General features: G+C 40.9%; 1 protein-coding gene across 1 annotated transcript in view; it reads left to right on the top strand.

The window, feature by feature from the left end:
* The window catches only part of LOC119501348 (C-myc promoter-binding protein-like), a 155326-nt gene that overhangs the window by 53933 nt on the left and 75128 nt on the right, over positions 1–26265 (top strand). Inside the window, 8 exon segments of the mRNA XM_037791674.1 lie at positions 3171–3240; positions 10073–10242; positions 15120–15415; positions 18221–18287; positions 18493–18551; positions 21687–21831; positions 22636–22811; positions 23857–23957. Coding sequence (XP_037647602.1) covers positions 3171–3240; positions 10073–10242; positions 15120–15415; positions 18221–18287; positions 18493–18551; positions 21687–21831; positions 22636–22811; positions 23857–23957 — 1084 coding nt within the window.

Below are 26265 nucleotides of genomic sequence, written 5' to 3' on the forward strand. Positions count from 1 at the left end.
GAATCCTCAACCATGTCATACTAGTTTGTTGCCAAGGAGGTTAAATAACGCTCCAAACTTGTGCTACATTTTGGCGAGGCAAAACTAGCATGGCCATTTTCAAAGGGGTCCCTTGACCTCTGACCTCAAGATATGTGAATGTAAATGGGTTCTATGGGTACCCACGAGTCTCCCCTTTACAGACATGCCCACTTTATGATAATCACATGCAGTTTGGGGCAAGTCTTGGGGCATGTTTGCACAAGTTGGAGGAGCGTGAGGGAAGACTGGTTGAGACCAACATACAGTGCATTACAATAATCAAGTCTCGAGCTAATAAAGGAAGGTGAATTGTTAATCTGTTTATCAAATTTCAAACAGCTGTCAAATGTCACCCCCACCCCAGCTTTTTTACAGTTGGTTTGAAATAAGAAGCCAGAGCACCAAAGCTTGGGACTGCAACATTAGTCGTGCACGAAGTACCAAACATAATGCATTCAGTTTTACCTTAATTTAAATGAAGGGAACTTTGTGATAGCCACTGCTTTATGTCACTAATACAGTTCAACAGAGAGTTCAGTGCATCACTTCCATTAGGCTTCATAGGTAGATAGATTTGTAGATCGTCTGCATAACAATGAAAAGACAGATTGTGCTTGACTATAATTCACCCTAGAGGCAGCATATAAAATGAAGAGAGGATACATCCTAGAATAGAACCCTGTGGCACCCCACAAGAGAGAGAAGTACTGTATGTGATGAGGAGAAGTCACCAATCATTACAGAAAAGCTCCTGTTGGCCAAATAAGAGCTAAACCACTTAAGTGCGGTGCCACGGATGCCTACATGTTGATTAAGACGAGAGATAAGGACTGCATGGTCCACCGTATCAAAAAGCTGTTGTTGCCTGTTGGGCTGCAGTTTGCCATGTGATGATTTGAGCGTATTTTTTATCCTAAATGCAGTACCTGTGAGGGTTTCTGGACAATATCTGTCATTGTTTTGTGTTGTTCATTGATTTACAATAATAAATATACTGGGAGAAAAAAGTTGTTAAATTTGTGTTTGGTGGATTATTTCTCTGTTGTATCAATGCTAATGGTCATTATATTTTACATGGTTGGAAAGCCTGTTTATTTACCTTCACAATGATGTCCAACTTGTAAGGGTCATGCATTTGTGAGATGAGCAGCACAGCTGATTATGTGGGTAGCGCCCAAGAAAAATGTTCCAAAAAGCTCTGCCAATGGTAAACAGTGTATTCTCATAAGGCTACCAGGAAGCCTGCGATGACTGCCCTTCACCGTCAGGCCCGTTGGCGCTGGTGTCGACAACAAAGACAATGGAACCTGAACATGTGGGGGAATGTCATGTTCAGTGATGACTCCAGGTTCTGTCTGCCAAAGTTGGATGGCAGGGTCCAAGTATGGAGACGACGCGGAGAACGCTATGCTGATTGTTGCACCGATGGAGTAACAGCTTTTAGTGGGGGCAGTGTCATGGTGTGGGGGGGCATCTCCCTCACTGGCAAAACGAGGCTTGTCATCATTGAAGGCCATCTCAATGCAGTGAGATATCGGGATGAGATTCTGCAGCCAGTGGCGATCCCATATCTCCACAATCTGGGACCTAACTTCATCCTCCCAGATGACAACGCTCGCCCCCACAGAGCCAGGGTTATCACAGACTACCTCCACAATGTGGGAGTAGAGAGAATGGAACGGCCTGCCAAGAGTCCAGACCTCAACCCAATTCAACACTTGTGGGATCAGAGCTTGGGCGTGTTGTACGTGTTAGAGTGACCAACACAACCTCGCTGGCTGACCTGCAACGAATCCTGGTTGAGGAATGGAACGCCATCCCACAGCAACGTGTGACCAGGTTGGTGACCAGCATGAGGAGGAGGTGCCAGGCTGTTGTGGCTGCGTATGGATTTTCCACCGCTACTGAAGCTCCTGACGGTGTATTAAATGAATAAAGTGTAAAATAGCCAATATGTCTTGTTTGTTCCTTGTTACTGATAGAGAGTTCAATCATCCAATCCACCAAACAACTCAAAATAAGAGTCAACACCAACAGGAGAATACACTGTTTACCATTGGAAGAGTATTTTGGCAAATGTTTCTTGGGCGTTACCCACATAATCAGCTGTGCTGCTCATCCCACAAATGTATGATCCTTACAAGTTGGACATCATTGTGAAGGTAAATAAACAGGCTTTCCAACCATGTAAAATACAATGACCATTAGCATTGTAACAACAGAGAAATAATCCACCAAACACAAGTTTCCGAACTTTTTTTTCCCAGTTTATATACATACATTTGCATAAAGCAGCATATTTGCCCATTCCCACAGCCCTAGTAATTAGAGATAAAATCCGAGATGACAGACAATAAGCAAACATGCACTTTTAAAAATGGATTAGGTTGTTTGTTGCATTTTAAAGGTTTTTATGTCCAGCAGCTGACTCTCAAGTCTCAAATGTTGTTGCATCACTGAATGCACCAAAAAGGAGGATTTGACAAAAATAAAATGCTGGCTGTGATGAACTACCTATTGTATCTGCAGCAGGTTTCAAGCTTCTAAAGGTTTTTGGAAGGGAGATAAACAATCTAAAAGCCAGTAATGTTGTTAAAAACAGTAACTTAACACCAAGCTGAAAATCACTGTTTCACTGAATCTGAAGTCTGTTGCTCCTCTGACCAGGAGTTGGTGTTCAGTCACAATAGGCTGAAATAGAGCTGCAACTAACCATTATTTTCATTGTCGATTAATCTGTTGATTATTTACTTGATTAGTTGTTTGATCTATAAAATATCTGAATATTGTGAAAAATGATGCTCAGTGTTTCCCAAAGCCCAAGATGACGTCCTCAAATGTCTTGTTTTGTCCGGTTGTCAAAGATATTGAGTTTACTGTCATAGAGGAGGAAAGAAACTAGAACATATTCACATTCAAGAAGCTGAAATCAGAGAATTTTTACTTTATTATTATTGTTGTGCATAGTTTCATCAAGTTGGGTTATTATTTCAACATTGAAAGGGAGTAACTGGACAACAGCTCCAAATTTGATGGAATTTGGGATGATACATTTTGTTCCTGATTGGCCCAAAGGTGGCATGTATTCATTATTCATTCATTTCTAAGGAACAGCATGCAAACATTTCCCGTTGTGCTCTTGTTTTCAGTGGGGCTCCTCTGTCTACCTGTGTTATAAGAAGTCTGTGGCCAAAACCAACACAATAGCCTACAAAGCAGGTAAGCCTTCTGATCCTATAACTACCAGTGCAGATCCAAATACTTCGGTACCAACTCGGTACCAAAATTCAAAAAATGTGACGGTACTCGTTTTCTTCGGTACCGAAGGTACAAACGATGCCTGTAATGGTCATTTGGTACCGGAGCAGAGGTACTGGAGATGCGATTCTTCCGGATCTAATGGGGGCAGTATACGCTTACAAGTGTTCTCATCTGCCGTGAAATGAACGAAGAAGAAGAACGCCGTAACAGCACGGAAAAAAACACGAGACATGAAAGAAGGCAGCTGCTGTAGCGCTACCTCCGCCTCAACTCGTTGAGAACACAAAGAGCAAGAGTCGGGTATGGAAGTACTTTGCATTCGATGTGGATTTTCAAGGAGTAATAATAGATTCGCAAAAACCAGTATGCAGTGCAGTAACGGTGCCGTCGTACTTTTCTATCCAAAGGAGGAAATAATTCCAATTTAGCAAAGCACCTCAAAGACAGACATCCAGACAATACTGTTTGTTTTAAATACTTGAAGGCTACATGCCACTGTTCTGTTTTGCAATGTTAATAGACGTTTATCTTTATTTATTACTGATGTTTATTACTTATGTTTTAATAAAGGAGTGCATGTTGAATTACATGGGATTTATTGTTTTTTTTGGAGGGTTTTTACCTGTGGTATCAAGAATCGTGTAAATTCCCTGGTATTGGTATCGACTACTAGATTTCTGCTACCGTGACATCCCTAGTCCCTCTTGTTCCCGGTGATACAAGTTATTAGATGTTGTGTTAAAATACTTTCCCTAAATCACTTACTCTGCTTGTGTGAGAAAAAACAAATAGTCAGAGAATGAGGATCATTTTAGATACATTTGGAAAGTTACTTGTTATTGCATGAATACGAAATTGGACAAGTTGTACTTAAAAGTGAGTGAGTTGATCTTGAATTTATTGCCAGTTTGTGTATTTGTTGCAGCTGTGTGTGGTAGAAAGGTCTCTAGAGAGGAGGGTCTGCTGCAGAGTAAACTGGCTGCATGAGGATATTCTGCTGCAGCTGTGCTTGCAAGTTCAGACTTGTTGAAGCATGTTGATGCCTCAGAATTGGAGTGACGATAGGCCTCTGCATGCCAATATTCTTCTCCTTTAAAGGGGTTAATTGTTGCCATATATTTAACGGTAATATGAGGCTTATTTCACATTAAATCCATGTGACTTATCTGTGCCAAAAGCAGCTGACAGAAGATCATTTTCTGATAACACTGTTGGGTCAGTGCAGCTGTGTTTGGCTCAGGCGCAGATTGGCTGGCTGATGTTTTGTTGTTCATATCTTGAAATATGCAGCAGACTGTGAATGGAGAGATCCTATCTGTTTCTCACTCTTGTGCTTTGGATGAGTCAGCTCACAGAAATGAAGTTTATTTTCAACATCTAACTTTATTTATAGACAAATGCGACATTTTGATCCAGAACTGAGCAAGCTGAGTTTGTTTTGTTGGTGGATACATGGAAATATTGTAAATGTGCACATTCAGCTGTAGAGAAGTGCATATAAGACATTCCCCAGTGTGTACATTATAGTAACCTCATTTTATTGGAGAAGAACTGACAGGAAACTCCGGAAATTATGTTAATTCTTAAAGTTACATGAATCAATTTATTTTTATATTGACATATTATAAAATCAAATGACTAAAGTACAAGTGAAAGGAATCACTTGCATATTACAGTCCATGAGAATTATCACCAATTCTGTAGCTCTGTGTAGCTTATTCACCTTTTTTGGCTAATTGTTTTGCTTTTATAGCACAGTTCTGATTCAGTCTCTGTGGCCTCATTAGCACCATCTCCAGCAGCATCACGCAGCTGATTCCAGCTGATAAACTGTATGCTATACAGTATCTGTCAAACACCATACGACACACAGATAAAGTGATCAACTAGCTGCAGAGGAGAGTAGAACATCTAGCAGCTAAAGAACCAGATATGTTTCTGAGGAGATTGTGGAGATCAAACCAGAGCTAAAAGGAGAGTGAATATTTGACTCACATTCATCAGGTTGACACAAACACACACTTGCCAAAAGTGTGTTTTAGGCTATATATAATTCTAAATATTTAGAGCAAAAGAGCAATGGTTAGCAGGCGGTTGTGAGACAGGAGTCCATGGTACAAATCCGTCTTTTGAATACACTGTATGAACTTATTTTCCATTTAGCAACCAAGCTAAGCTTATGAGTTTGCTAACTGACCTTTAGCAAGCTCGTTAGCTCTACTTTATTTTATCTCTCGAATAACTTTTCATTGAATGAAATGGTGAACAAAATGCCAGGAGGACAGGAGTAAACAGAACAGTGGAGAGAAAGTAAAGAGAAGCTCCGGTAGTTGTTGTGTCTGATCTTAGATTGTACATAAAGATGGACGACGCGTCTCCACTTCTTCCCACTGTACAGAAGTGAAGCCAAAATATCCCGGATATGGGGGCTGCCATCTTGAGATTTTGACGTCATTTGGAGCCAGAGTCTGCGCAGTAGTGATCGGGGGGGGGGGCTGGAGCCACGGTATCGACGTCACCCGCCAGAAGCAATCGTGAGCCGAGCATGGCCGCAGCTTGTCAGTGAGAGAGAATCCCAGCTGTCAATCATGACCTCTCACCCCCTTTTTATAGCATCAAATGAAAAATTAACACTTGAACATACATCCGCTTGATCAGAACTACCTAAAATGAGAGACCATCTTTGGGAAAACTGTATTTGACCCATGACCCCAGTTTGGCCCATGTCCCATCCGCTAACAGTGAGGAGGTGGATTTATGACCTGTACTGCAGCCAGCCACCAGGGGGCGGTCCAGATGTTTTGGCTTCACTTTTGGGGAGGTGTCATGTTGTCCTTCTTTACAGTCTCTATGGCCCAATTCCAAATGACCCCCTACACCCTCTTCCTACACACTTCCACTCCGTTTGCGTGTTCGCGTGGAGGGCACGCCATATTAGTGCCATTCCAAACCAATTAGTGGGGAGTGGAAGTGGGTTATAAAACCCTCCAACAGTGAGCTGCATCGATGCCGACTAACCAGCTGCCCTTACTGACGACGTGCAACGCCGTTTTGTGTTCGTCAAGGAACACGATCCATTGTCAGTTCTGTGCGACTACCGGTACAAACATTTACTGGTAATCTACTCAAACTGATAGACATTTAATTTATTCTACTTTATCACCATACAGACGTCAGCAACATAAAGTAAATAGGTTGTGTTTAGGATCAAATATACCCTTGTCTAGTCTAGAAAACGGTAGACATGTTCATTAGATTGTAAATTGTTGTATATTGTATGTATGTTTGTATACAGTATATACGTATATATAAACTGGGAATTTTTTTTTTGGAAACTTGTGTTTGGTGAATTATTTCTCTGTTGTTACAATGCTAATGGTCATTGTATTTTACATGGTTGGAAAGCCTGTTTATTTACCTTCATAATGATGTCCAACTTGTAAGGATCATGTATTTGTGGGATGGGCAGCACAGCTGATTATGTGGGGAGCGCCCAAGAAAAATGTTCCAAAATACTCTGTCAATGGTAAACAGTGTATTCTCCTGTTGGCATTGACTCTTGTTTTGAGTTGTTTGGTGGATTGGATGATTGAACTCTCTATCAGTAACAAGGAACAAACAAGACATATTGGCTATTTTACACTTTATTCATTTAATACACCGTCAGGAGCTTCAGTAGCGGTGGAAGATCCATACGCAGCCACAACAGCCTGGCACCTCCTCCTCATGCTGGTCACCAACCTGGTCACACGTTGTTGTGGGACAGCGTTCCATTCCTCAACCAGGATTCGTTGCAGGTCAGCCAGCGAGGTTGTGTTGGTCACTCTAACACGTACATCACGCCCAAGCTGATCCCACAAGTGTTGAATTGGGTTGAGGTGTGGACTCTTGGCAGGCCGTTCCATTCTCTCTACTCCCACATTGTGGAGGTAGTCTGTGATAACCCTGGCTCTGTGGGGGCGAGCGTTGTCAACTGGGAGGATGAAGTTAGGTCCCAGATTGTGGAGATATGGGATCAACACTGGCTGCAGAATCTCATCCCGATATCTCCCTGCATTGAGATGGCCTTCAATGATGACAAGCCTTGTTTTGCCAGTGACATCATTGAGGGAATACACAACCACACTCAACCCAATTCAACACTTGTGGGATCAGCTTGGGCGGGCTGTACGTTTTAGTGACCAACACAACCTCGTTGGCTGACCTGCAACGAATCCTGGTTGAGGAATGGATCGCCGTCCCACAGCAACATGTGACCAGGTTGGTGACCAGCATGAGGAGGAGGTGCCAGGCTGTTGTGGCTGTGTATGGATCTTCCACCGCTACTGAGGCTCCTGACGGTGTATTAAATGAATAAAGTGTAAAATAGCCAATATGTCTTGTTTGTTCCTTGTTACTGATAGAGAGTTCAATCATCCAATCCACCAAACAACTCAAATCAAGAGTCAATACCAACAGGAGAATACACTGTTTACCATTGACGGAGCATTTTGGCAAATTCTTCTTGGGCGCTACCCACATAATCAGCTGTGCCGCTCATCCCACAAATGCATGATCCTTACAAGTTGGACATCATTATGAAGGTAAATAAACAGGCTTTCCAACCATGTAAAATACAATGACCATTAGCATTGTAACAACAGAGAAATAATCCACCAAACACAAGTTTCCAAACTTTTTTTTCCCAGTTTATATATAACATACAACATATATTTATTATTTTTACCCCCATCAGGAGCTATAACCCCATATTTTACTATATCTTCAACTGTGCAATACTGATTTAACAGTGCAATAATTTGGTGCAATAATTCGGCTGTACAATAATCTGGTTTACTCCGGCATTAACATTAGCATTTATTTATACAGAACATTTAAACTAATATTCTTATTTTACACTATTCTTGCATTCTTATAAATGCATGCATTTATATTATTTGCATATATCTTATTTTTCAGAAGTATTATTTGCACTGTTATATATATTTCTTATTTATATATTCTTATGATTTATCTATTTTTATATATTTATATTTATATTCTAGATCGGGAGCAAAACATAGCTCAATTTCCCTCCGGGGATCAATAAAGTATTTCTGATTCTGATATTTATTTCCTTGCCGGAGAGAGGGAAGTTGGTCCTGAAGTGGCTGCTGTATTGATCCCCTCCACCTTAAAGAAGGAGCTTCATTGAGCTGTGAGTGTGACTACAAACAGAGTGCCCTCCACCACGGAGTGGGGGGGTGGAGGGGCAGGATTGGAATTGGGCCTACGTGTCTGACAGCACTAGCCTGGCCGGGCTGGCTTTATAGTTAACGGTTAGCTCACCAGCTACAGCATCTCACCAACTAGCCTTGTGAGTAGTCACTACGTCACTAACCTTCTGGCCCTATTTGATTTAACTCTGGGCAAGAAAGCCAACAAGCTTAACTCCCAAAATATCAAACTATTCCTTTAAAGTGTGCTAAACTCACTGGTGCTGTTGATAACTGTAGTGTTAAAGGGATTCTATCGTGCTATTGTGTTTTCCCCCTTTCCTTTAGTGTGTTATATAGTTTTTTTGCGCATGAAAAACGTCTGCAAAGTTCCAAAGCCCAAAGTCCAGACCAAAGAGAGTTCCTCTCCCCCACAGAAACACTGCTCCTGAACTACCTCTAAAAAACACCGTGACTGAAGTCCTGGCTTTTCTTTTGTAATCTGGTGATGTCATCAAGTATACATTTGCATAACGGCTGGTTTGACACGCCCTCAAACTAAGCTAGTTAGAGCGGAGCTGGAGCGGAGTCTGAAGAGTTTGGTTCGGTTGACCAATCACATCTCTGAAATGAGTTGCAGCAACACAGTAGGTATGTTCTAGTAGAAACCCAAAATACAAGTATGCACCTGATAATAAGCATAATAAGTCCTCTTTAAGACAGGCAAAACATCACTGAGTATAATTTTTTACACAGTTATTGTTACCTGTGTTGTGCACAATTTAGCTTTTTGTCAAAGTTTTCTATCACCACCATGTAACTTGTTGCTGTAACTAGTAGAAACAATGTTTCCTTACAAAATGACATTGCAGTGTAGAACATAAACAACTAAACCCCCCCCCCCCCCTCTCATCTCTATAATCCGTGCATTTAGCTCTTTAACACTGGAACAATTCTGATTCCAATGGTACTAAAGAGTTTGAGTTGCTGACCAAGCGTCCATGCTGCAGTTTGTGTTCATTTATTCCCTCAACGACTAGAAAGGAGCTGTCCACTTGCAGGTGTTTTCATGATGAGTAATTGTGTCCAATTATTTTAGTGACATGTTTAACGATCCAGCATTTTAAAGCAGTGTATATTAAAATGTGTAGAGCAATTTATCATTACCCCCAAGAATGTGAATGTGCACTTTAAAATGTGTGTTTACAACATGTATTACTTACATGTAAGGAATGAACCTTTGATGAAACATAGACAGAGACTGTTTTTGTGCAGTTTGTGTCTGTTAATAATGCTTGAGCCAAAGTTAGACGAAGCACAGAGTTAAAGTGCACAAAATGAAAGTCACTATCATTGTTTCTCGTTTGTGTCCACTAACAGTGACTAATGACCCAGAGGCCTGATTACCAAGCCAGGCGTTTCTAGTGAGACACTGACTCAATAAAGCACATTCTCATTCTGATTATAATAAAGTTAACTTTTGTTTCATTTGAAGCTTTGTGGAAGGGTGATTATGCATCTACATCAGCTGTAAACGTTGCACTTTGCAGCTCTCAAAATGTAGTTGTCAGTGTCTGTTTTTCTTTCTGCTCCAGGTTTATTCAGCAGATATCCAGAGGAGGACTATGAGTCATTCCCTCTTCCAGAGTCTGTCCCTCTCTTCTGCCTTCCCATGGGGGCCACAATCGAGTGCTGGCCAGCTAACACCAAATACTCCCTCCCTGTGTTTTCCACCTTTGTCCTCACCGGAGCCTCCGGAGAGAAGGTAAAATGGATGAATGGATAGATTCACACTTCTGCTCTACTTTCTTTCTCTCTCTCATCCAGAAGACATCTCAGTAGCAGCATCAGACACGAGAGGCTGTCAGTGACTGTTAGACCTCATCAACAGACTGTAACTGACATCTATACAGCTGACATGACCACAGACTAACTACTACTACAGTGGGGCAGAAGAAACCCACAATACTCTGCATGCCAGAGGGGAAAGTGGGTCAGGCATGCATGATGCCTTTGTCAGGTGAAACACCTGACAAAGGCATCACTTGTAGCTCCACACTTGTAGCTCCACATATAGTGTAGTGTTTCTTTTTTAGGACGAGCCTGTTGGCTGAAAAAAAAATGAAACACAAATAATGTAGTAAATGCATTAACACTTTATTAATTAATTTATTAAAGGCAGGGTTGACGATTTTCTCCAGTATACACTATCTGTTCTATTGGTTGAAATGGTCTTTACACCCGACAGCGATCCATTACTGGTGAGCTCTGAAAAAGGAGCAGAAAAGAGCCGTTATCTGTAGCTGCTGTAATCCTGTAAAAATGTCAGACAACCATTCACGCTCACATTCACCCCTACGAGACATTTTGAGTCAACAATGTACCTAACCTGCATGTCTTTGGACTTTGGACTGAAGGTGGAGAATCGGAGAAAACCCACGCTAACACGGGAGAACATGCTAACTCCCCACAGGACCCCGAGCAGGATTCTAACCTGCGACCCTTTTGCTGTGAGGCGGTGGTGCTAACCACTCCAAAATAAATGAATAAATAAATAAATGACTCGATAAATAAATAAATATGCCATTAAACGTAGCAAAAATAATATTAAAAATAAATGTAGTCATTAATTAATTGATAAAATGTGACATAAATTGTTTTAATTTGCTGTTTTATTTATTTACCTTTGTATTAATTCCCTTATTTATTTAGTCTCCTGTTTAACTTACATTTTTATTTATTTATTTATTTATTTATGTATTTATTTGTATGAATTTTTTATTTATTTACCTATATATATTTATTTATTCATTTATTTTTGATTTTGACAGAGTCTGTCCTCCATAGGTTTTAACCCAGTTTTGTTATCCTAGCTGGGTCACTGTGCAGCTGTGTCTTTAAGCCGAGTCATGTGGTTGTTGGTCACTAAAACAAGATGATCACAATGATGTAATGATGATCTACATGATCAAGTGAAAGGAAAGAGCTTAGACCAGTAATGCGGAGGATAAAATGATTAACAGAAATTAGAGCATTTTAATTCAGTTGAGACAGAAATACCAAGATATTTGTACTAAATGAAAACGCTTTAAGACACTTTCATTTCATTTTTTTACTTGTGTGATTTTCTTTTATACGTATTTAATTAGCATTGTTGGAGGGAGTTTAAGACCCAAGATTTTCATTGACAATAACTGCTTCTGTGATTGTTGTGCATTTGATTATAACTTGAAAACCTGAAGTTTAAGTTTAGGTTAGGATGTAGTGAGGTTACAGAGTGTTTTCAAATTCAGTTGTAACACACTAGACCAATCAACAAGACAACAACGAGATATAACAGAGATTACAGATAATATTGCAGTCCTGACACTCAATCCAGCTTGTATGAAGCAACTTGCAGAAACTTCAGCACCCAACAGATGACTCTTCAGTCATAACCCGTTATCCACCATCTTTAATTGATCGTGGCAGCTCAGATCAGGCTGGGATTATGCTTTTGCAGAGATACAGGTAAATATCTTTGCAAACATACGCAGGGATTCTGCGAATCTCAACAACACGTAGTGCGGACCTGCACGTCATCCAACATCCTATTGAGAAGTTTTCTGGACTTTTTCCGTCAGAGTTTGGGTGTATATTTCAGCATAGTACTGCCACAAGTGATCTTCTAGCAGAGCAGAGGAATCAAAATTCCTCTTCAAGCCACTTAAAGGGACTGTTTGTAACTTCTTACACGTATAAATCGGGTCGGTGTTTCCTATGCGCGCTCACGTGTGGCCACACTGCTCCAACACAAACTACACGGAAGCACAAAAACTGCAAAGTTCTATCTAGTGAAGCCCGTCTGTTAAACAGGGTCAACTCTTCCTGCTCCAACCCCCCCGACCACAGCCAGAAGACACAGGGGAGACCGTAGCCCTGGTCTCCAGGGCCGGAGTCTCTGCTGTACTCTGCTTGCCTTCACTCACACGCCGCGCCGTTCTCACTCGCTCCACCTCTCACATGCATGCATGCACACTACACACTGCAGAAGACGGCAGTCTAAGGCAGGAAACACAGTATCAGCATTGATTCATGGAAAGACCTTCGTCTGGTCAGCTCACATTACTGCCAAGCAGCTGAAATATAGAGTGATATTGTGCTTTTAGCTGACGTGAGTCGCCTCACTATCTTGATCGATGCTCGTTGATGTCTATGTAGAGCGAGCACAAGCGCGAGCAACAGGACGCTGACTTTCATTGACTTAAAGGCCACAGGTATCGCTGTTAACAAGACATTTCTGATTCTTACAAACTGTCCCTTTAATATTGTTCCATCCATTTATGTTAACAAACCAAATTCTTTGATGCTTGTTACACGGACTTGTCTCTGGACTTGTCTCCGGACTTGTCTCCGGACTTGTCTCCGGACTTGTCTCCAGACTTGTCTCCGGACTTGTCTGGACTGAAATTGATTTCTGTTTCCTGATTTCTTCTATGTTTTTGCTCCACTGTAGTTTGCTAATTGTGACAAGTACATTACACTCCCAATATGTACAACTCTAAAAGAAACTCATAGATAGATAGATAGATAGATAGATAGATAGATAGTAACTTTATTGATCCCGAGGGACATTCAAGTTTCCAGCATCACAGTTGCACACATAGTGCAAAACATGTTAGTAAAAAGGCACAAATGTGTCCAAAAGACACTCGTGGACTTCCACTTATATGCAGCCCGTAGAAGTAGAATTCCACTTTAAGACGCCAAATACACACACAAACATTCTTGGTTTACAAATCCAAAAACAAGCCCCTTCCCGCTGTGCTGGTCTGTGGGTTAGGAAGGCGGCCCAGTTGGGACAAGGCTTGTGTTGACACATATTAGTGATTTATGTGGAGACAAACACATCCAAAGCCTACTGATGTTTAGAAAGCAGCGGCTCTGCTGAACAAGGCCAGTTAGGGGTCGGCAGTGGTCGCTGGTGCCAAAGCGTTCGCGGCCTGCTGCTGCTGAGTCAAGTTTTTGTGTGTGTGTGTGAGAGTTATACTTTGGAAGGCCTGCTGCAGCACATGCAGGGGGATATTTGGTGAGGACAGTGTGTATTGCTGACTTGTGTTTTTTACTGGCCAAGGTCAGAGGGAGAGTCTGCAGGACTCTGGCAGCCTACAGACTCCATGTTGAACTGAGGAGTCACCTGTTGACCCATGTGTACACACACACACACACACACACACACACACACACACACACACAGAGGCGTTCTCAGTTCAGTCATCTGCAAACAAAGACATGGGCCACCTCGGTCCATTTCGGGGGAAAATGTTGAAAACGGACTCCCACAGCAGATACGCCAGTTAGCTTTGATCGGAGCGTGAATTGGGGAAAGTCTCATATTTCCAGGAAGCAGAGGGGATTTATTTGGCCTAATGCTGATACTGGCTCAACTAACTGCTGTTTGTTTGTCCGCAGTTGGCACTCGTGGTATTGATGTTCAATAAAGGTTAAACAGAGTTGCACTGTACTTACTTTATTTCTATTCTTATTGATGTGTATTTATTTAATAGTGCAGGGATGATTCAGAGGACTGCCTGAGAGACTGGCTGATCTTTTTCATCATTAGCTTTTCTTCTGGAAGTGATTGTTAAACATTGACAAGTAGTTTTAATTGCACTTGGAAGGTGAGGATGTTTTGGATTGTTCCCACTTCTTCAAAGAGCCATATGAGGGTTAAGACTTGGTTTTAGGGTTAAGGTTAGAGTAAGCTTGTGTGACGTAAAACCATCATTTGGCACATGTGTAAATATGATCGGCAAACAATCTGTTATATGAGACTGATTGTCTGGTTACCGGTCAGGGCTGATCAGCTGACAACTGGCCAGTTTCCATCAGCTGCAGATCAGTCGGTGCTTCGCTATGGCAACTATTTTGATAATTGAATACTTGTTTTAGTTGTTCTTCAAGTTAAACTGTGAAACATTTGTAGGTTCCAGCTGCTCAAATGTGAATATTTGCTCCTTTTCTTTATCATATGTAGTTGTGAATGGAATATATTTGTCTGTTGGTCTTTTGATCTGATTAAACAAGATTCAAACAACTAAATTGTCTATCACATAATGATAGAAAACTATCTTAGGTTAGGAAACCACCCATGAAACACTCACATAGAATCACATTAATACACAAACAATTCAGTAAATATATAAGAGTAGGTATGCAAAGCAGCATTCGAAAGTTGTGAAAATGGATATTGCAGCGTGAATGAAAGACTTTTCTTTTTGGCCACAGTGCTCTGAAGCGGCTGCCTGAATGGAATAGCTGAAGCAATTTGAAGACTTTGCAGATCTACTGATAAGGAGGAAAATACTAATTTGTCAAAGCCCTAATGCTAATGAACGCAGAGAGGTTGTAGATGTAGTGAGAGGTGCATTAAAGGAGAGTTTAAGTGTAGTGACCTCTGAGCTGCAGCAGGCCAACAGACTTGCTTTGCCAGTTTGACCTTGTTGTGTCTGTGTGAGTGTTGCATCATAAATTTCTATCTGTGTAACAAGGAGATATAACGTGGCTTCAGTTTTTTAGAAAGGTCTAGTTCATGCAGTTACTGTATGTGATACATCTGCAGATGGTGATCTGTGTATCCAACAGCTCTGTCCCCTGTTTCAGGTCTACGGTGCTGCCATTCAGTTCTACGAGCCCTTCCCGCTGGAGTGTCTGACTGATCAGCAGCGCTCCCAGCTGGGTCTCCTGAGCCCGGATCCACATAAACCCTCCTCCTCCAGCCGTACGGGGACGGCCACCAGCAGCTCCACTAACAGCACCACCACAACCCCACGCTCCGTCTACACCAACAAGTGTATCTGTATGCTCTCCCACTGGCCCTTCTTTGATGCTTTCCGCAAGTTCCTCACATTCCTCTATCGCTACTCCATCTCCGGCCCCCATGCCCTGCCTATTGAGAAGTGAGTTCTCTTTTTATTCTCTTACTTTCACCATTTTATGCTCTGTTGAGTTCTTGCTAATTGTTAAATTTTACACATTGCGAAGTGGGAGGAGCCACTGGTTCCAGAAGTGTCTTAATCCCATTCTGTATTCACATTTCAAACAATGTCTTTAATGTTAATGGACATAGAAATACAGAACTCTTCCAGATCATATAGGTTTATTGGTGTCTTCAAATGAGGTTGTGTTTACCTTGTTCACGAGAAGAGTCCATATGAACCCCCCCCCCTTGTGGTATTCACAATCTCTTAAGTGGAAAGTTTCTGAAAGTTTACGAGTTGTGACATGTTTGTTGACGTTGTTAGAAATGGTGGAGGCGATGGAAGTTCATTTTTCGGTGCATAATAACTTAATATATTGTAATTTTAGTTGTATATTGTTTTTCTTCATAATTTTATAATATGTTTGAGGAAAATGTTGATATTCCCAACGGCCTCATCTTTTTCCTCTGTCATTATGTCTTTGTATTTCCTGCATTATGTTACCGGCTTGATAGCGTGCTAAATTGTTAGCCTCTGTGGCTTCTAGATGCCGACAGTAACGTTAATATTGACGTTGCTTAGCGGCGGTGTTCTCATAACTTAAACACTTGAAGCATATAGAAATGCAAGTCTATTTACCATTTACTAAAAGTTCTAACCACCAATTTGAATTACTTCAACTTTATTTCAGAGAAATCCGGTTTTGTGTGTGACTTTAGCATGGCGAATGGGTCTAAATACTGCAGTACCTATGAGCCTCGGCCGCTGTTTCTATGGAGAAGAGGCCAGTCAGATGCTTCGTTGTTGCACCGTAGTTACTCAGTTAATAAAAAATCAACCCAGACTCTAAAAGTAAATATATTTAAGCTGCTAATCTTACATTTTTGTTAGCGGTGCATGTCACAGAATGTTAAGCTTGTGATTGGATATTTCTTGCCAAAATGCATCCTTAAAGGGTAACTTCTGTATTTTTCGACCTGAACCCTATTTTCCCATATTATTGTGTCTAAGTGACTAATGGGGACAACAATTTTTTAAATTGGTCCAGTATTGATTAAGGAAGAGCACTTTTGACGGCAGGATTACAATCCTAATTGGATTTGGATTGTAATCCTTCTGGGCAATTCTGCACCGTCAATGTACGTTCATTAAAAGTGCTTGTTTTCACCTCTGACAGGCTTAGATTGTTATTCTACGTGTCTGACAACATTGTAGAAAGGACCCTACAGAGAAATCCAATGTTTTTCTTACCTTTCACTTGATCCAGTCTGTTTGTTATGTGTCCAAGTCCCACTCAAGGAGAAGTCTCATTGTGAAATCTCACAAGAGGGTTAGACCTCATCCACTTTATTGAAATCATCTAAATATTCAGCCATGACATTGAAAATTTTTCTAGATAACACTAAGCTACGCTTTCTGTACTCCAACACAACAAACTCTGTCAGCACCGGTGCCCAGTGGCACTCCGCTCTCCAACTCTCACTCACGTTTCCACCGTTGTCTTCTGGCAACAAGTCACCCTGCGCCTTACAGAATGAGACTTCTCCTTGAGCGGGATTTGGACACAATGACGAACAGACCGGATCAAGTGTAAGGTAAGAAAAAGGTTTTATTCTCTGTAGGATCCTTTTCATAATGTTGTCAGACACTTAAAATAACAATCTGAGCCTGTCAGTGGCAAAAACAAGAACTTTTAGTTTAGCGGCTGCCATTTGCATGGGAAACGTGAAAACGTGAAAAATCCTTAAGTTCCCCTTTAACTTCTCACCCTAAGTTTTTATGTACACAGCAGTGGGCTCTGGCTCTGAAAAGTGAATCCTGAAGTGCCTTAAACTTGCATTCTTTCTAACAGCCAGCAGGGGGCGACTCCTCTGGTTGTATAGAAGTCTATGAGAAAAGGAGCCTACTTCTCTCTTGATTTATTACCTCAGTAAACATTGTAAACATTAGTTTATGGTCTCAATCACTAGTTTCAAGTCTTCTTCAATACAGCATGATGTTCATTTAGTAAATGATGGTCCCATTTAGAGTCACATAGACGATCAATGCTGTAGAAGTGCTCCAACTGTGAGTCACGTAACCTTGTCTATGGGAAAAATGAATGGGACTTTTACTTGTGGAACCAGGGGCGCCTGAAATAGCTCTTCCCATTTTGCAACTCTATTATTTCAGACAATTTATTCTGTTGAAATGCTGCCTGATAATTACCTGATAATTAATAATAAGTCCCATTCGGACGGGATTTAAATCCCTGACCAGTGTAGGTAATGTTAAAATCTCCCCACCTCCCCTTGACAAATAAAAGGGTCCGAATGGGGTTTAAAACAGATATGTTAGTTTTTTGTTGACAAAACTGCAACATTCCTGTACAGCAATGTACTATATGGTGTCAGCCTTACTAAATCTAAAAAGGAGATATCAATATGTGATATGCATTGCAACTGAGGGACTGACAGCAAAGCCTGATGTTTAATGTTGATGTTGTAGTTGAAATGTTTTCCATCTGAACACCAGAAGTGTCTTGGTGTTTGCGAATGTTACGTGTGGGTAACAATACACCAAATAACAAAATAGGTCCAGAAATGCAAAATCCATCACCTATACCATTCTCTCAAGTTGTTTTAGGTCATATATTTACTGCAGTCTGACAGAGGACTCATTCTTTTCATGTTTTACTGCTGCTCATATCTCTTACCCGTCTGAGAGGGGTGCATTGACGGATTATTCAGCCGCCAACTGCTGTTATTTTTGGCCTCACATCCCCGTTATTCTTCTTCTTCCCAGGCACATCTCTCATTTTATGCACAAAGTTCCCTTCCCTTCCTCTCAGAGGCCTCGCATCCTGGTGCAGGTAAGTTTAAGTTGCAATAGTAATGTGAATGTTTGCTGCATAGGGTGCATGTTATAAATGGGTATTGTTGTTTTCTGAAGCTGTTTAGGATTGACTGTGGGGTGCAGCAATTTAGCGTCCTCCATTATGGATTCATATTTCAATGATTCAGTGCAGGCGTTTGTTTGCTCGGTTGGTTTTATCTCACTTTCCAGCTTTTCTGCAGCTTTCCCCTCATGACAGCCTGATGTTGAGCCAGCCAGTATCTTCTCCTTTACCGCTCAGGTAAGAGCAGCTGCACACACACTTTTCTGCTGATATATGACTGCACTTTTTTGTGTTAAAATGTGAAGGAATTATGTATTTTGTTACTGACTGTCCCAATGATGCAGTGTATATACACTAGCGTTCAAAAGTTAATGATGTCCTTCCACAAAAGCTTGATTGTGTCCAGTCAGATGTCTGAGAAGACTACTCTATGTTTGAATGGTCTTTCATGCTTGGAGGTCGCAGAAAGTCCTCTTTACAAATGGATATTGTTTCGTTTTGTACATGGAGAACAAAACGCTGTACAATGGTTCAACCAGACTGACAAAATGAAAGGGCAGAAAGAGACAAAGATCCCCTTCAGCAACAGTTGAATAAGAGTGGAAGAAATCATCATTCATTTGTAAAAGAAACATGAAGCTGAGCATCAAAATGTGTGCAGATTGAAACAGGAACAGGTTCCTGTTTCAGTGTCAACGTCAAAATAATGCAGCCTAGAACCAGCTCAAATTAACAGCTGTAACATATTGCTTCAGCAAACTCTTTTTCACACTTCACAATAGAAATAGAAGGGTAGTCTAGGGTTAGCAATAAGTACAGGAAGAAAATTGATTCACCTATACAAGGGGTTTCCAACACGTCGCTCGCGACCAGTAGCTCATGACCTGTTTCTGAGTCGCTCGCCAAAGGTTCAAAGAATATTTAATAGTGATGTGTCGATCGCGAATGAGCCGGCTCTTTTAAGTGAACGATGGAAGCCGGCTCCCGTCTGAGAGCCGTTTTAAAAAAAAATGAATTCAAGGCAGAATGATAGGATGATCTTCTCCGCGCCACGGGCACTCCATGCACTGACTGTGACTGAATGTTGTGTTAATGATGTGCGTGCCGTGCCAGTGATGACAGACAAGGATCATACCATCAAGCAGGGAGTGGCGGGGGTGGTCTACTCTACAGGTACAGAGCAGGAGGGAGAGGAGGAGAGAAAGAGAGAGGAGTTTGGTGCGGTGCGCTAATAGCAGACCAAAGGAGTGACAGTCGGAAACGAAGCAGCATCTGGATTAATTAACTTAATTTAAGTGATATATGTGCACACATACTAATCATAGGTCAAAACAGCGCTGAATTTGGCTGAATTCTAAAAGGCAGAAGTGGTAAAACGAAGAGCAGTGCAATGAGTCGGTTGATTTCAGCGATACGGCCCAGCTGGCTTGCTTGAATGTCATAAAATCTAAGTTTAGAACAATACTGACAGATGAACATTTAAATGATACATTTGAATGATGTTCATAAGAGTGAACCTAAGTGGATCCACTCCAGCAGACACCTGTCTTATTGACTCCATGCAGCGCCAGTCATCTCACTAACTGTTAAAGACTGAATGCATGTACTACATGCATGTGAACTACAGATGATGAAGGGAATGAGAAGGGAAGTGATGTGATGCAGTGATATGTGGACAGACAGTAAAAAAAGTAACAACATAGTTTTGTTTTCTATGACATTAATGTGATGTGAATGTAATAGTGTGAGCTTGACACATTGAAAATGTAAAGAAATGCATACAGAAAAAAAAACATGCACATGCTGCTGAATTTAAGATGTTGATGATGTCAAAATGTGAGTGTTGGATATCAACACATTCTAAATGTTCACACAAAAGAAGCTTATTCAGCTGGTTTGGGTGGAGCTGAGCGATGTGAATAAATGTTATTAATAATATAAAATATGAGGAGCTCTCGGACACTTTCATTTAGTCAAAGTAGCTCTCAGAGGAAAAAAGGTTGGAGACCCCTGGTCTATACTGTATATCGCTATAAGCTATATAGTTATAGCTATAGCTTATAGCGATATATACTTTTTTCGACTTTGAATCAATATATTTGCTTCATCTGAGTCTATGTGGAGGTAGAGTAGTTACCGCTTTTATTGTTGTAGTCTGAGTAACGCGACGTTGTACGCCTTTCAATAACCAAAACAAAGCCGCTGTGAGCCCAGACGAGAAAGCAGCAAACGGTGGAGGGTCAGCGTGGATACGACCTGCACCCTCCCATGTTAAATCCAACGTGATAAACACTACACATCCAGTTAAGGATGGAAACACTTTGGGTTTCACACATTGAAGGAACAGTAATTGGTCAAGCCGGCCGTCACTCTCATCTCAAATCAGCCGACGCTACAACTGTAGAGCACCCATATACTGACATTTCTGTTAAATGCATTCAAATGGCCCGATGGAGCTGACCATGGATGGATAAAGAGAACGGAGCTGACGGGAGAGCTAGCAATGGATTTGGGGAAGTTAGTGGAAGTAACAAATATCACAATAAATCGTAATATCGAATCGCAATACTTAGAAAAATCTTAACGAATCGGCACCCAAGTATCGTGATAGTATGGAATCAGGAGATAGGTGTATTGTCCCAACCCTAGTTAGCACTATTGGAATATCAGCTGAACATACTATGGACTGACAAATCCCAGTTTAAACCTCTTCAATCTAACCACTGAGTAGACTGCAGAGGTGCCAGAGAAAAAACAACTAACTCTATCAGTTTCACCATCGTGGTTCAATAACGATCGAGGGTCGCTGATGCTTTTCTGGACCGGAAAACAAATCCAACATCCAAGCTCAACAGTATTCTCCTCTGTCATGCAACACTATGGGGACATGGACTAAATGGAAGTTTGAGTCATTTCATTCTTCTTCTTTTGGCGTCAATTTGCCATCTGAATTATTCTGTTTTTATACTATAATTATACTGTTGTATCTGTTTATGATCAAATAGTTATTATTGAATGAAAGAAGAAATACATCAATATAACAGCTGATTACAAACGTTTTAATGATAGTGTATGTACATAGCAACATAGTTCACATACCATATTTGTTTCAATCTTGGAGAATTTCCGATGATTTGTAAGACTGGTATGTTGAAATCAGTTTGATACATGTACAATGAGAAAAAATAGTTTTTAAATACAGTATATCATCCATATATATATATATTATCCATTTTGAGCTCCCTTCATACACTATACAATATTCACAATATTATTAGTCTGAAGATTATTTTTGAACCCAAAATATGTTCAAGGGCCAGAAAAGGTTCTAGGTATCAGCGATATTGTACATTTTTATTGTGTTTTTCGTAGTGGCGGCCGATTTTCCACGCTGCTCCAGAACCTCGGACCAGAGAACGCCGTCACCTTACTGGTGTTTGCTGTCACTGAACATAAGATCCTGGTCCACTCGCTACGACCCGCCGTTTTGACCAGCGTCACTGAAGCTCTGGTGTCTGTAAGTTACTGCTCATTTATTGCCCCCTTGCCATATTGGCTTCACACTCTGCCATCCTCTTCTAATGTCTAATATGGTTGTTAAAGTCACTGCGTTGATCACTATTGTTTGTGGAAACAGGCAGCTAAAGTCATAAATTGTGTTTGAAGTGAGGGATTTTTGGTTCTAAGCAGAATGTCGTCTTCAACCTATTTTATTTACATCATTAGATGTAGAGCTGCGCAATATGGCAAAAATCTTCTATCACGATATACAGTAGGTCATTTCATATCTCGATATATATGACAATATAACATCTTTTCTGTTAGTTCATCATGAAATAACCACATGCTAAAGCCTGTTTTTGTATACTCCCGTGTGAATTAAATACTTGACAACTAAAATGTACTGAGGATTTTCTCATTTAATCAAGAACTTTAGTGCAAAATTAACATAACTGTTTCAAGAGAAATAAAAATATTTCCAGTTATACAGTGACAATGTTAACATGCGTGCACACAAATACAGAGTAATCAGATTCAGACAATAGCTTGGTTTTGCTGATTTGATTTAGTTTGTCCTTGTTATTATCAATTTAGACAACATAATTGTGTACCATGATATCTCAATATATGATTTCATCATGATACGATTCCATTGAGAGACGATAAATTATCATATTGAATTATTGCCCAGCCCATAGTAGGCTCAACTATACTGCTAACCATACTGTTTACCTCTTTGAAATCATTCTAATAAACCTGCAAAATGTAACAAGGGATTCATCGCTTCCTTTTCATCTCACTTTATCTTTCTCATCTTCAGATGATCTTCCCGTTCCACTGGCCGTGCCCATATATTCCTCTGTGCCCGCTGGCGTTGGCTGACGTTTTGAGCGCCCCCTGTCCGTTCATTGTGGGAGTAGACTCTCGCTACTTTGACCTTTATGACCCCCCACCAGACGTGAGCTGCGTGGACCTGGACACAAACACCATCTTCCAGTGAGCACAATACACAAGAGCCTTCCCATTGCTGTTTAGGCAATATATTTTTTCCAACTGCTGTTTTTGTCATGAATGTTTCACCCAGAACGCAAATAATACGCTGTTAAAATGCAATGTAATTTTTTTTTCAAACAATCATGTTGTGCGGAACAGACATATTCAAAACGTACACTATAGTGTACAGCAACACGAAGGCTCCATACTCCATGACGGCAAACTTCATTACTCTTTTCAACCTTGACAAAAGCACCGCAGACCAGATCCACTCCTTCTGTTCTTACCTTTCGCAATAAAAGCCCAATACATATACACTGTGTAACTTTTTACCAGAGGAAAAATCACTCCGAGCATTTCGCTAAATGGAAACTCAATAAAATAGCTGACAGTAGTTTTTTATACAACAATTTACTTCAGACAGACTGCCAGACGCTACTCTGGGTCAGTAGGATCTTGGTAGTTGGTCCTGGTATTTGAATCTTTTATTAAAAAAGTGTTGCAACTGTTGGAAATTCACATCGCTGCCGGTATGAATAGTTTTGATGCGAAATATTTGCAGGCGAGTATTTTGCATTTTCGTGTTGTTAATGGCTACGCCCCCGGTGTGTAAAGGCCTTTTAATCCGTCTTTGATACTCAATTGCCTTCTCATGATGAGTATTGAAAGGATTAACTACAGCTAGGGCAGTGAGCCGCACATATACTGTACAGCACTTCCAGCCAAGAGCTCAACATCATTCCCTTTGCTGAACCTTGTTTTCAAGACCACATCACTGCCAGGTGTTCTATGTTTAGAGACCAGGCCGTTTTCCTGGAGCCTGGGTGGAAATGATTATCTTTGTAGTGTCGTACTCCTTTTAATATGAAGAAAATGCATTTTTCTGATGACTCAGCGTAAGGTCAGTAGTGGTGCACATAATGTTTTGGCCTCATCACCAGCCAGACAGCATTAGGGTGGTCTGACCTCCGCTGGTCTGACTGCTGTCCATGTTGGTTTTGGCCCCTTCAGTCTCTCCACAGCTCACTGTACGCTTCTGTTTTTTCAGCAATGAAGATAAGCGAGCCCTCACATGGAAGATCCTGCCAAAGAAAGCCTGTAAAAACCTGATGAATGTGCTGAGCAATCTCCACCAGCAGCTGGTTGATGGTGAGTTCTGAGCTGATAAGACAAATGATTGTAAAAATGTGTGTTGATTTTGTTGTATCGGTGTCATGATCAGTCCTGCATGTAAATGCACTTTCAGCAAACGTTTCCACTCAGTGGTTCTTTTTATTTTGTGTTCAGTTGAATAGAAGGAGTCACTTTTTCAAAAAGTTCAAATTCAAACAAATTCAAAGGCATAATTTGAACAAACCCCTTAAGGGTATTGCATCTTCTTAGGGTGTTTTCACACTTGGTCTCTTTCAGCCCTCCAAACAAACTCGGAGCAATTAGTCAACACTCCAAAAGAAGTCCAACCCCTCTGACACGAACCAAAATCAGACCTCCTCAGGAGGTGGTCTAAGTATAGTTCGCTTGAAGTCGGCGTTTTGGTTCGCTTAACCTGTACATTGTGAACAGAAAGTGTTCCGGGTTCACTTTAGGGATGTCACAAGAACCGATACATCAGTACCAAGTCGATGCAAATATTCTGAAGACGTGACGGTACTCGTTTTTCTACAGTACCGCAGTACCGCATGTACTGTCGAGGCTCAAGACTAATGCAGCATGGGACAAAAGAAATGTGTTTGGATTTCGGCGAGAAACTTGAATAAAAACAGTTGTTTGTTGGAGAAAGTACCGAGTCCCTTTTCTGTTGGTTCACTCTTTGGTCCGCTTTAAAAAGACTGAGTTTGGTTCGTTTAAAAAGGACAATATGTGAAAACACCCTTAGACTATATTTCTACCTTTTCTGACCTTCTGTGTAGTGCTGACCGATAAATCGTATTTTCATCGTCATCACAATATGAAGATGCGCGGTAAACACATCGCAAAAGACTGCCTGAAACTCGATGATTAAGAAAAATCATTATATGAAGGGATGGTTACCAAAACCCGGTATTAAACGGGTCCCAGTCCCAAAGACCGTAACGTTAATATTTATTATCACGCTGCATCCTCTCCTCTGCTCTGTGTCGGGGCTGTGGAAGAGTTCTCCATGCACGCTAGCACACACGCATGGACGCACGCTTGCACGCATGCACGCATGCACGCATGCACGCATGCACGCATGCACGCATGCACACAGCCCAGCCTCATATCAATACACCTGTTCAACAAGCATAAACATGATTTACACATGTAGAAAAGCAATATTTCAATCTGCTCTGTCCGCAGTCTCTCATCCACATGTTTACACACGCACAGTGCAGTAGCTCGGCTGATAGCCAATTGTTACAAACAATTGTAAGCTATTTTGTTGTGTTGCCTTTTAGTGAAGGCTCTGAGTGACTTTAGTTCCCTCTAGTAAGAAGTGTTCCAGTGTATGTGTCCAGTGGTTTATTGTGAAGCGGTGATGTTGACGAGGTTGGAGGTCGTCTTGCTGCAGACTACAGAGCTTCCGTGTTATTATCTTAAAGTATAGGTACAACATAACCCTCTGCTACACGAGCTAAAAGTAAAGCTGTCTGTCTGTAGTCTGACTGTTTAACTTAGTTTGCCACGTATCTCAAAATGTTGTAAACTCATCAGCTGGCTGAGACAAAGCAGCCCCTCCTCCCTCTAGCAGCAGTACCTGCAGGCAGTGAATGACATCATCAGAGGGAGGAGGAAACACTGATACCAACTCATGTCTGTGTTCTTCAGTCTTTCTTAACTTCACTCAGGAATATTATTTATTTGAATATGGATTGTGGATTGTATGACTTTGCTCTTGTAAACATTACTGTTGCTGCTCTAGAAACAACATTTAGCCGAATTATATTTAAAATATTCATTTCTAATCCGGTTCTGAATTCAAAGACAACCAGGCTGACATAAGTATAGCTAATATTCACACTTCAATATTTGTTTATTTATTGTAAGTCATATTGTCATTGCAATATTGAACAATGATATCGCACATCGCAGACTTTCCTCATATTGTGGCAGCCTACTTCGGTGTAATCAAAAAAGAAAAGAAAATCACAGTGTGTTGTGCTTCATTCATCAGAATCAGAAAATTGAATAAATGAATTTTTGGATTCAGTGAAGTTGAAAATCTACCCAGTTTCTGCCACAAGTGCTGAATATTGATCTATAATATTGATCTATTTAAGCCTCATGGACTTCAGGAAACACTGATTTTTCTTTAGTTTAGTTGTCCTAATAATGTAAGTCTGGTCCTCATTTGCAATACGAATACTTCCTTAAAGCTGGGCTCTGACCTCTTAATACATATCCTTTGATCAGAACGGCTTCATCAAAATACAAAAGATGGAATATTTTCAGTAGCAGGTATTATGATTCAACCTTTATGTTGACATGTAGAGATTTT

Source organism: Sebastes umbrosus, chromosome 2 (genome assembly GCF_015220745.1).
Source record: "Sebastes umbrosus isolate fSebUmb1 chromosome 2, fSebUmb1.pri, whole genome shotgun sequence".
Lineage (NCBI taxonomy): Eukaryota > Metazoa > Chordata > Actinopteri > Perciformes > Sebastidae > Sebastes > Sebastes umbrosus.